General features: G+C 44.6%; 1 protein-coding gene across 2 annotated transcripts in view; it reads right to left on the bottom strand.

Moving 5' to 3' along the window:
- The window catches only part of LOC144066734 (growth factor receptor-bound protein 10-like), a 32931-nt gene extending 20501 nt beyond the window's left edge, over positions 1-12430 (bottom strand). The window contains exons 1-6 of one of the 2 annotated variants that reach the window (XM_077590007.1): positions 12201-12430; positions 11910-11985; positions 7653-7754; positions 3360-3453; positions 1159-1402; positions 622-745 (exon numbers count right to left, since the gene is read on the bottom strand). In XM_077590007.1, the coding sequence (XP_077446133.1) occupies positions 622-745; positions 1159-1402; positions 3360-3453; positions 7653-7703 (513 nt within the window). In that variant the 5' untranslated portion in view covers positions 7704-7754; positions 11910-11985; positions 12201-12430. The remainder of the gene's footprint in view (positions 1-621; positions 746-1158; positions 1403-3359; positions 3454-7652; positions 7755-11909; positions 11986-12200) is intronic. The other variant, XM_077590006.1, reaches the window with a different exon arrangement.
- Between the last annotated feature and the right edge of the window lie 606 nt (positions 12431-13036).

Genomic DNA, 13036 nt, shown 5'->3' on the forward strand with positions numbered 1-13036 from the left:
CTGCTGGGGGAAGGAAGGGCAAGGCTAGGCTATGACACACACATACACACACATTCACACACTCGCGCTGTGACGGCAAAAGAGCCACCTTGAAAGCGTGTGAACCGGAAACGGACGCCCGTCTTGCCGGAGCCGGCAGATGGATTCTCAAGGTTCAGAAAGAGCAAACCTGCAGACGTTCCCAAGCCGTGTTCCCGCCGCGATTACGGAAAACCTCGCAACATCCTGAGGACATCGCTCACCTCCTTCCTCAGCAAAACATGCCTGTTCCTCTGGGTGTGCGATTTTTTTTTATAATAATACATCCCCTGTGCTCCCCCCCCCCCAAAAAAAAAATCAGCAGAGTGCTAGATAACCCAGGGTAACCTGTGATGGGAGGGAAAGCCGGCAGGGCCCATGTAAAGTCAACACAAGCTGCTCTGACCTGAGCAAAACGGGCCGGTCAGCTGCTCACCAATACACACAGCCACACGCGCTTCCCATGACTATGGAGGAGTTACAATAATGTCGAGTGTGGGTAAGATTCGCCATTGTGGTCTTTATCTAGTGTTTTCGGGACGAGTCAAGTGTTGTGCAGCGAAGTGTGTGTGTGTGTGTGTGTTTGTGTGTGTGGGCACCTACATGTTGGTCAGAAGCCTCGATGGGGCTGAGAATTGGCGAGCCGGTCGGGCTGCAGAGCTCGGGGAAAGGATTGGGAATAGCAGGAAGCGAAGCAGGACGCAGATGCTGCTCGTCCCGCAAGCACCTGCAGGGGGAGACACACACACAAACACACACTTGGGTCTCGAGCTAAGGAGAAAACGCAAGGTCAAGAGACCTAACAGATTTCTTTATTTTTTTCCATACTTTTGAAACAAGGCTAGTATTTCTATTTTTGTTCATGAATACACTAAGCAGGGTTATGTTAACTTTTACGTTAAATTCAATCCATGACAAGGTTAAAACAAATTAAACTCGTGTATGGAATGATTTTTTTCCCATTTAAAAAGCTATCAATTCTCTTGTATACATTAGAAAAGCCTGGAACGTTGTCAGAAGTTTTACTCAGATGTATTGATATCATTTAGTTTGCTTAGGTCATTTTAGTCAGCGGGTATTTTCCTTCTAGCAATCACCATGTTTGTTGATGTTAAGCAGAGAATGTTGCGTGTCCCCTACCTTACAGCCTGGATGTGCATTGGCTGAGAGTGGCGCAACCTTTCCCTGGCGGGGACGGAAGGGGGAGTGTGACGTCGGACAGCTGGGCCGTGTCTGACAAAGGGGACGTGCATCAGGTGGTGATGGTGGGCGGGATGCGCGTGTCCGTTGTTGAGGATGAGTGCCGTGTCGGCCTGCGTGGAGTAAACGCTCTCCATGGAGGAGTTCATCTCGTTGACCAGCTTCTCCAGATCCACGTCGTCATCTGTGAGGGAATGGATTGGAATTATGAGCGTGGAAGTTGCAATGCTCCATCGAGTACAAATGTAGCTAGCTAATAATAGGCAGGAGTTGGGGTACACCTTGAACTGGTTGCCAGTCAGTGGTTAATTACTTCGTAGATAAAAAGATAGAAAGTGCGTGGCTATGAACAAAAGCTGAAATGTCTCATCATAGTGCGAATGGTGTGATCCGATATGTTCCAATGTCCAAGGCCCTTTTGACCGATGGCTGTCCCAAACCAACACCGCACAGAATTCCTGACATTCCTTTGGGTGGAAAAAAAATGACAGCAATCTGGGAGCGCTCACCCGCCCGAGTGTACCAAGTGTTCGCGGCAAAATAGAACACACCGACATCCTCGCGCACAGGCCGGGACACGGTGTACGTGTAATTATACAGGAGAATCAAAAGCGTACAATATCTGCAGTCCGAGTGAGGCCTGAGAGCGGGGAATGGTGGGTTGGGGGGGCAGTACTCCAAACGGCGGGGAGTCAGCTCAGCTCAGATCACAAAGTGGTATGCATGACAAACAGGGAGGGTAAGTAAAGGACACAAGGTCATGTGATGTTCAAGAGTGGGACATGGGTTACGAGGTGAAGGGATGAAGGAGAAACGACGGGATGGCTCTTATGTAAAGCTTGGGAGACATGCTTGTCTTATTATCCCCTGCTGACAGTTTTGTAAACAAGTCACTTGCCTACAAAGTGCCTTTTGCACACACAAATTCAGTCACGGTGTCATCGGGATCTGCCTTTTTTTTTTTTAAGTGAAAAAGTAATGCATGTTTTAGGTGTTGCTCATACGTTTGAAGTAGATTATGTCAATGTGCTGTAATTGTATTTATTTCTTAACCTACTTATTACCTATCTATTTATGTCTAAAATGCCTTTCCTATTCCTGCATCCTCACCCTCTTGCTACTGTGACAACGAAATTTCCCGAATACGGGATGAATAAAGTTATCCAATCCAATCCAATTCAAATTTGGGGCTATGACATTTGTTCCTGATGTAGCATCAATTTTCGATTTGGCCCGATGAGATAGATGCAATTTTCAATCCAATCTAGCCCATCACATAGTTTTAGGTGTTGCATTGGGTTCTTGACTACAGTCAAATTCTTTTATTTCCCCATTTTTGGCGACAAGATCTCCCTTAGCGAGCGCGCCCAGGACATTGTAGTGAAATCATCACACCCTGCAATCATTTATGGGCGACCTGGAGGTCAGGGAAGCACTGACATGGCTTTTTTTTGACTTGGTTAATAACGGCAGCACACCATCTTTATCATCTTATCTCCAATTATTCGTGGCTCTCTCCCGCTGGCCTGTGTGCTACTTTCTCCACTTTTCCCATTTAATGACCTGACCTACAGGCCTACATAAACATTCTCTCCTAATCAGGGTCCTCTCCCAGGGCCGTGTTTACAACACACTTGCACAAGCGTGACGAGCGCACATCGCTGTGCACGAGGAGGTCGGGAGGCGCCAAGATTTAAAACATCTCTCCTTCCAGGCATTTCCACGATGACTAAAGAGACTTCTGAGAACGCGGAGCGAGGGGAGAGAATTTCACACGTGCGTACGTGTTCAAGGGGTCATAGGGGGGTGGGGCGGGGACGGCGAGCGAGGGAGATAGAATTTAACATTTGTCCAAAAGCGCTACATCTGGCAAACATAACTTGTAATGATAGCAGAAGACAAGGTTCGAGATGGAGATAAAGATAGAAAAGAGGGAGGAGAGGGGTTGTAGGAGGGGACAGGGGGGGTGTCGGCAAGAAGGTTTGGCAGCAGAAAGATTCCAGAGAGAGGAAATGGACGGGGCAACGGTGAGAAAGAGAAACGTGTCATCCATCAAATACAGCATAAAGACCGCGGTGGACAATTACTGGTCATACTTGCTGTGCATTTTCGTTCTTGAATAGACAGGACAGAAGAATTACCATGGTGATGTGGCAAGTTTGGATGGGCTGAACGCTGAAAGCCTGGAACGATCAGCTCCTCGGGCCGGCGAGAGGAACTGCGGTCCATGCCCTCCTGCCAAATAAACAAAACAGGCACAAGAAAAAAGGAAAGATGTTTTCAAATTGAGAGTTACAAAAGGCGTTGGATGTCACATAATTGAAGTCAAGGCAGACGCGGAGGGTTTTGGGGTTTTTTTTGGACAGCAGTCGGACAATAGACGAGTTCACGCCTCTTCTCTGCTCTCGAGGAACGCCGAATGACACGGCGGCAATACTTTGACCCTTCAGCACTGTGACTCCGCGACCCCTTGACCTTTGTTTTTTTTTCTTTCTCTTTCCACGAACGCAGGCAGGCACCTACGACGCTCACTTCGGCCGTTACTCACAGTCAAACTCCTCGTGCGTTGGGTAATTCGATGCAGCCTTGAACGATGCGGAGCAAAGGCAAGGGGGAAAAAGGCCAAAACAAAAAAAATAAAATACATCTTTGCTTTTCCTGGAAAATGCAGAACGCAGGAGAATTGTTCCCAAGAATTGCTCGTGGCCAGATGTCCTGCTGCGAATACACGCACACCAGCGTGCATGTGGGATGCTTCGAAAACATCCATAAATGCCCAAAGTACGATTTATAGCTCCGAGAAGCTCCGGCCAAAAGCTTTCCAAGGAAGGCGACTTGACTAGGCTGCTTGTTGGACGCAGGATGTCAGCGGGCTTCGGCAAACTCTCGCTATCGGAGCCAGATCAAGAACTCTGGAGTTTTATTTCACTGACTCGTTCACCGTGCGGGTGCGCACGTACGGCGTGGAGGCCGTTTAAGGACACCACAGTAAAACTTACATCGATACGTTTCTGGCCACAAAGATATGGGCATGAAAGAAGTTGAATTGCAAGAGAGCTTAGAACAGGGGTAGGGAACCTATGGCTCGGGAGCCATATGTGGCTCTTTTGATGGTTGCATATGGCTCTGAGCTAAAATATGGAAACCGGTGGGGAGAGAGCCGAGTCCCGAACGCACCAATAGGAACGTCACGTCGGCAGTGCTATTGACTTGTTTTTTTTCATTAGAGTCTTCTGCATCTATTCTCTCATTGATACTCATTGATATTCATTGATTAGCAACAGCATAACAATGTTGTCAAAAGAATTCAAAGACTTTTTGTACTTTAAAAGTGGTAAAATGACTAAAAAAAAATGGCACATTTTCATGTATTTTGACTTTTAAATTGTGAGTATGGCTCTCAAAGAATAACATTTGAAAATAGGAATTGTTTATGGCTCTCTCTTTCAAAAAGGTTCCCAACCCCTGGCTTAGAACATAGACTGCAATCCACTAGATCATATTGTTTTGGTGACTGCGTAAGGTCAACTATTTTATTAACTGATAACTAAATCCAATTCAGTCCGTTTTAGCCTGACTGAATGAGGAAATTCATTTCACCAGCAGGAGTATATCAATTATTGACAGAGTACACATTGGATTGGTTGCTAGTAAATTGTGGGACACATGACCTTCTATTCCTAGAAATGTGGTTGTTGGAGGTTTTTTTTAGTAGCTTGGGGAACAGTATGGGTACCAGGTGTTAATGAATGGCTTGTTTTTAACAGCCTTCATCCCAAGAGTTCACAAAAGAGCCCAGAAAAATGTCATTGTGAATGTTACGTCACAAAATCTGCCTTTAGACTCGCCTCTAAAATGGCATTCCTGGTCTACTAGAAAAAGACCAAATTGTTTAAATCGATCCAGTGAATCACTTTTCAAATGAAACTTCTCATTCAAGTGACTTTTTAGTATAAAACGACAATAACTCCTTCTAAGCAGTTCTACTCTCTCTGGGCAAAGCAACCGTTCTACTTACTTGGAAGCGCCGCCGCGAGACCGAGCGCCAAGTGTTGCCTGGGCAACCAATGCACACAGCCGCTAACCTCTGACCTCCGCGGAGAGGAAGAAAGAAGGAATTGTAGTCCGAGCTCCGAGACACATCACACACGTTTGGCACCGCTGTCACTCGGAACACTTTGAAGAGCGGCGACGTGCCGCTGGGGCCCGTCGGTTCGTCACTTCTATCCGCCCTTCGGACCCTGCTCGGGCCATAACTCAACCGAGCTTCCAGAGCGAGGACTGCGGTTTCGCGTGCGCTTTTATGAGCGTACTTGCACACCAAGTTGATTGACGCCTCCGCTGCCTCGATCCAAAGTTCTCACTACGACAGTCAAGACACTCATCCTTGAGGAAGACACACCTGGAATGCCGCCCAGACAAATAAAACATGGCCGCAATCATTTTCTTCGCCGTGTTACGCAAATACAGACGCTCCCCTACTTACGAACAACGGTACATACGAACATGTCTGCAAATTGCGTTTATGTCGAAAAATGTTCGTAACTTCGATTTTGTATTTTTTTCCGAGTAGTGCTTCTTTCCACCGCTAATACGCCTGGCGCTGTGAGGGCTCAGCTCATCCAGCGTCTACCTTCTTCGTTGCAATGCGGAAGTGCGTGAACGTATCTCCAGTGCGCAAATAACCTTTTTCATTTGTATCGTTAAATATCTCGTGCATCCATTATTGAATATGGTTGGTAAAAAGCGAAAGGCTTCTATTGAGGGAGTTGCAAGGAAGAGGCAAGCCATTTCATTTGAAACGAGTGGCAATAATAACCAAGCTTGGTGCACGTGAGAGTGGTGAGCGTTGCACATTTGTATACAACTTGAATCGTTCGACCGTCAGTACCATTTATAAACAGAAAGATCGAGCAGCAGGACCCAAATATTGAACGTTGCACAAAGTTTGCAAATCAATTGAATGATGCCATACAGTGCTACCGCATCATTTATGATGAAAAAAGAAGAAAACTGTGCAATCGTCGTTAGATCGCTTCTTTCGGCCAGTTTCTAATACATAAATCTCTCTCTCTCTCTCTCTCTCTATACAGTACTGTACATATTCTCTCCATTTTATTAAATGTTGTTTTCAGTACAAACCAATGTGTGTTACTTATACAAGCCTTAAACATACAAATGCACTTATATAAACCTTCAATATACTTATATAGGCCTTAAACATAAATTATACTACAAAATATAGCACTGAATCAACTTACAAACAAATTCAACTTATGAACAATCGCTCGGAACCTAACTCGTTCGTAAGTAGGGGAGCGTCTGTACAACATACAAAAAACAAGCCTTATCAGTAGGGACTAACTCTGCGGTCACAGCCTACACAGAAACTCCATGGGGTGGAATGAATGTGAGCCATGCTGTGTCATGTCAGCCTTTACATAAAAAGCTCGCACACTCAGAAATGTTACTACCCACTTCTCTAACAGAGACTACCAAGCAGTTTTTGGTTTTTTTTTGCCCCGCTAGATGTAGGCCGGAGGAATGTTGCGCTCGACGGGGATTCAATTGACAATTCACTTCATTCTTACTGGTCCAGAACGGCAACTTTCCTGGAAGCTATAAGCTATAACCCAATAGCTGTAATGTAATGACCGCTCAAACCGGCTCAGCTGTTACCAGCGACCTTCCATTTTTCCAGCTCGGTTAATACCGACCATGGCGGTCTTTGTGGCCCATCGTTCAACAAAGCTGCGAGCTTGTTATTGTTGTTCTGTCCTCTATTTATAGACTCACGCCGTGCTCCTCGGAGAAATTCTTTGCATTACTGGTGGCCGAAGGGGAGAAAATCCTCCAGCTGGGAAACAAAAAGGCTCATTCGGCCAGAACTAGACATTGAAAGTGGCTGTGATTGGTTGCTGCTACTGTAGATTCTCCCCTATAACCTGCATTTTCAGTCTTGATAAGGCTAAGGACAGAAATGCCTTGAAAGAGGACATTTCTGGGCATACAAGAATGCATTTTACGTTTACGTTCTAGCGAAGTTATAGGACTTTCCCAACTGTTTTTTTTTTACCTAGGTCTACAATGTCTTGTGTCTGTCTTGCTACTGCAACCAAGAAATTTCCCAAATACGGGATGAAATAAAGTTCTAACCCAACTGTAGCGGTCACCCCTACACAATGCTAATGAAAAAAAAATACTCCAGCATTACCAAGAAATTCAGCATTTCCAGTATTGTAATGGTCCCAATCCAACAATACACTTTACTAGCGGCCAATCCCATTATGCCACGTAATCTCACGCGTTGCAACTCTTACCCGAGCTCAAGCGTCTTTTATCCTGCTGATGCAAGTATAGTAAGAAAATGGCTATTGATTTTACAATCCAGATACATTTATGATACACATTCCTTCCTCTTAAGACGCACTCACCTGATAGTTTGAGTGACACAGGAAATAGTCAGGGCCTCCCGCTAAGGCCATAATGTCGGTTCAGCAATCCCTGGGAAGGGAACGACGGGTGTCGTCAGCGCCCTGCACACATCCGGGCAAAAATGCGTTAAATGGGAGGAAAGGGAACGGAACGACTCGCAGAAAAAAGCGGAACAAAGACCGAGCGATGCATGGAGGGGGACGCCGTCGGAAAGAGGCGACTTTAAATAGCCTCGTCTTCCCAGGTGAGGGATTTGTGCTTAACGCTGAGAGGAGCGCCGTGCGTTTGGCATACGCTTAAAGCAAGACGGCGGGAACCAAAGCCGACACCCCGCTCGCTCCCAAACCGAAAACAAAGTGTGCATGTGCAAAGGAAGGCGCATGCATGGGTGAACATGTGCAAACCAAATCCAAAGTAAACACGGCCATTGTGCGCCACGCACACACAAGTCAGTTCTTGAACAATGGCCAAGGTTTAAGACTAAATAAGAAGCAACCTCCCCCCCTTCACCCCTTGACCCACCCACCTCCATAGCAACACATGACCACTCACCACCTGCAGACCGCATGGTAAGGCGAGGGGGAAAGGGGGAGGAGCGAGAGGGGGGGTAACTTGAAATCGGAGTGGGCTATTTTAACCGCACTGTGTAGCATTATCTGTTGTGAGTAAGCAGGGGGCAAGTTTGGAGTTCGTGAGAGGTTGTGCTCGGAATGTTGATATAGTACGTGTACGATTGCATTACACATTTGAAAATGGGAATTTTGGGGGCTACTTTTAATACCAGCGATTTGTTAAAATGTGAAGTAAAGTACATTTCTGAACTGGTGAATGACCAGTGGTGAAAATGAGATTGTTTGTTATGTTCAAGTGCTGACAAAAAAGGGGGGGGAATAGAAAGATGGGAATCTAATGTTTATTTTTTCTAAGTTGTGGAGACAATGAGTTAAAATCATCTGTCAAAACAAAACAAGCCTCTATGGCCCCTATCTTGTCCGGTTAATGATTGTCAGGAAACAAACACAGCTGAACAATAACAGCCTAGCAAACACAGTTTACTGTAATCATTTTCTAATTGAAAAGAAAATATTAAGACAATATTCTAAAGAGAAAATGAAAAGCTGAATTTTGTGAGTAAAGTGGGCGTTTTACAGGAAATTCTTCCCATGATGACTTTTTAATAATTATGCACTAAAAAAAAGTTGTTTACAGACCAACGAAAATACTCCAATTGCATCATGTTTTTCAAGCAAACCACATCGCAGTGTTGCGCGTGCATTTTTCTCATTCTCCGTTTAAAACTACAACTCCATCATGGAGACATTGCCATTATTTTTCTTTTCAGTGTGGTCCTAATTCTCTGATGTCTCTATAACGGCAACCGAGGGAACGCGTTCCATTCCAGACGTCCGATCGGGCCTCCAAATTTAAATGGAAAACTGGCATCTACTTTCAGGGCATCCACCCTTCGAATAAGGATTTCTGTGAATTTGAGAAAGCGCAAGTTGTAAAACGGATACTTCTCCAGCATACACAACAAATCTTTGGGAGGAAACAGACATCCGCAGATTCAGGGAATGCGAGTCTGCACACAAACACACACTTACACACACACACACACACACACACACAGTCACAGACACACACTTCCCACTAAACTATTACTAGTTCCTTTCCCATGCTTGGCACCACTTCTTGCTCGCTCCTAGTGGGTCTCCATTATACAACAGATATCAGATGGTTCAATAACACCTCAGTCTGTCTGTGCACCCCACCAATTACTGTTTCCACTGGGGCTCGCTTGGCTGCTATGTTTAGGTTGCACTTTGCACGTAGCAAGCTGATAATTGGACATGTCGTTTCTCTCTCTCGCATGCCAAAATGGATCCTCGAGTTGAAAAAGTTGATAAACCGATGACTTTTATTAGGAAACGTAAACCTAGGTATAGCGTTTCTTCGGAAATCGAACTTCTTCACCGGAAATGTGAAGCGACGTGCCTATTAGCTGGGAGATACTAATCTCGTAATGAAATGTCCGTGACTACTGATGTAGGAACTTTTTTTAATTGAGAGAAACTTTGGATAAAAGACCTGTTTAAGCCCTCCTTATTTATCATTTTACATTGAAAATCTGAATTCTTGCATTTTTAAAACAGCCCATTTCATGAAAAAAAACACCATACAGGGTATTATGTTCTGTATTACTATCATGAACTATTGTGCAACATCAACACGACACCTCCCCATAATATTTAACAACTAACATCCCTAAAAAAAATGTTAATATATTAAGCTGTCAGTAATTGGAACATTACGGAGTCATACACAATGCAGCTGTCAACCGCACCCATCAAAACGTGCGCTCATGCTGAGCCTTTGACAAAAGAAAATGTTTTAACGCTTAACAATCGACTGTCATTACATCATCTTCCCCCCAAAAAATTCAAAGGCCTTAAGAGCCATGATTTATGCACTGAAAAAAATAATGATCTGGCAAGACAGTATAATGTGCAAGACAGTATAATGTGCTGAAAGTCATCTAAAAGGAAACTTACCTTTGTAGCTAATGGCTTCTTTCTTACAGCTATCATTATTTTTTTACAACTTCTAAGGTCAAGCACCCAAACTTCACAATTTTTGCTCTTTGAGTTTATTAAATCAAATATTCTTGCCCGTAACGGACTCAAATGCTAAATTGAAGGAGGAGAAAGTAGCAGTTAGGGAGAGATAATCCGTCTTACAATGAGCTGATTTCAAATGCTAACTAGATGGGTCTCAGTTTGAGAAATTGAACATACCTTACGGATCTCTGGGGGGATTGTATTCACCCATTATGGCCCAGTATATATCTCACAGGTTGCAGTGTAGGCTTATGAATCTGTTGACACCAATCAAGCGACTGGCCAAAAGGGCAAGCTGCACCGCTAATAGGCTTTGAAAGTGAAGCTAAAGCTCAGAGTGCTTGACATTTGCTGACATTTGTGGTTCCCTGTGCACAGAATGGAACTAATTCAGCTTTACTGGGCAGAAAGGGGGATAACCTGAGAATTAAAGAGGCTGTGGGGGCACTCCCTAATGCCACACGTGCGGCTCCCAGATCGAGCGTATCGAGCGTGTCGAGCGACGTTGTTATCGTTTCACCTGTTGGTTTCTTTGTAAAAGAAATGCAATTGTTAATGGAAGAAAGGCCGGTCCGGTTTGTCAATAACAGTAATTGTCAATGTGGAACACAGGCTCCCTCTAAAGGTATGGGAAAGAATAAGCGGAATAATAGTCGAATGTGTACAAGGAGATTGCGACGTCCACCATGCTACTGTATTTTGATGTTGGTCAAGATGGCATATGTAAAATATTTTGGGGGATTTCAATGATGTCGAAAGTACGACTTGGCCCGACAACATTTCGCATAACTTAAGCGATCAACCATTCGGAGCCTCACGTTAAGCCTAAATGTCACCTGATCTCGGACATAACTCAATGGGAGGACGGTTATGTGAGTATTTTGCTGAGATTAGCCTACATTGCGTTCTCAGAAAAAGAGGTTTGTTTAGAACACGAGTTCAGTAGAATTACACAACAGTACACTTAATTACATCACCATGGGTGCAGTGTTACATTCATCTAAATGCAGTGCAGATAGCATAGGTTCATTTCCCTTTAGTAACACTGTACACGCAACTTCTGATGGTTGCCCGTGTCTATATGTGCCCTGCATAACGGCTATAGTCCACTTTATTGAATGATTGAAATATTCAATTATGTCAATGAACTTATCTCATTAAAAAACTACAGATTCAGACTGAGAGCACCCCTGACATCCTTCTTAACCTGCCAATGTTTTATCTAATTTGAATGTCCGGTCAATTATGTTGTATTTTATCATAGTGTCAATCAGAATAAGTTTGTAGACTTCCACTGAACACATGAGCGCACCTTTCGCTTGGTTTCAACTGTTGCCATTCATTCAACATACGAATATAGTTTAGTGTTGAAGTACATCTGTGAGAAAATTAGGATTTCAGTAAATATACATTTTGTTTGGTGTTCTGGCTGTGATATTTTCTCATGTAAAATATGCCAGTCTTTGCCCACTTGACTAGCCACAAAATATTTATACATACATGGCATACACGTCTATTTTTGACATCAGCTTAATGGCATACCATTATTGTGCACTCAGTTCTGTTAGCGAAATGTGCTGCAAATAAATCAATGCTACTCTCCCAAAAAATGCAAATTGCGTCACTTTAAGTACTTACCTGCTAGTGTTGTCAAGTTCCCAATCTTATGATTTTGTAATTCAACCTCAAAGCAGCCAGATCGTGCTCCCTTGGGCTAAAAGAAACAATGTCAACAACATTTTTTGCTCCCTTAAACGCAACTCTAGCTCTCTTTAGAAATACTACAAGCACGTCGATCGTGTCACGCGCAGCTATCTGCTCGCTTTGCTAACATTTCCCATTTTTTTCCACCTCTAGAAGTTTAGATGCAGCGATTGCGGGTAAAATCTCGATCTAAGTTGCTCGATGGGAAACAAGTGAAGTTCTTACGGTTGGGGAAGGCGTCGTGAGTCGTTGCAGCGGTGCCCGGAAAGAGCGTCGAAGGAGCCGGTGAGCCTCGAATGTCGTCCTATGGATTTCTGCACGATTTCCCCCCTTTCTCTTCTCTTGGCTCCTCTTCCTCTTCCTCTTCCTCTTCCTCCTCCTCCGTCTCCTCCTTCTCCTCCTCCTTCTCCTCCTCCTCCTCCTCCTTCTCCTCCTCCCCACCCCAGAAAACACAAACTCTTCACCTTGTCCGCCTTCCTCCCCGCCCCGAGGCGCTCTCCTCCTCGAACGCACGCCACCGCGCACGCGCACTGACCTCACAACAAGTTGACATTAACATGAAGTTGCCCCCCGTACCTGAAATTTAATACTACGACGAACGGAGCCATGGCAACGCACGTGCACGTCAATTATTGGGTATTATATTAGTTTAGCCTCACTCGTAACTTGGAATTATGGGAATAGCTTTACCTTTAACTCCTTCACTGCCATTGCCTCTTGACAGATGTAAAATCGTTTGGAACTGCAATGACTGGAGTTGAGTGATCATGTTTCACTGCCTAGACGTCCAATCCAATCGGACTGGGATTGACCGTTTGAATGGTCAAACTGGTTTGGACGTCTAGCACCGTCAATGGCAGCCGATAAGTTAAATTTAGAGAATTTCCTTGGGGATGGACTGGGATATTATAAAGTTGTTGTCTCATCTCATTTTCTGAACCGCTTTATCCTCACTAGGGTCACAGAGGGGTGCCGGAGCCTATCCCAGCTGACTTCAGGCCAGAGGCGGGGGACATCCTGAATCGGTGGCCAGCCAATTGCAAGGGCACAAGGAGACAAAC

Source organism: Stigmatopora argus, chromosome 21 (genome assembly GCF_051989625.1).
Source record: "Stigmatopora argus isolate UIUO_Sarg chromosome 21, RoL_Sarg_1.0, whole genome shotgun sequence".
Taxonomy (NCBI): domain Eukaryota; kingdom Metazoa; phylum Chordata; class Actinopteri; order Syngnathiformes; family Syngnathidae; genus Stigmatopora; species Stigmatopora argus.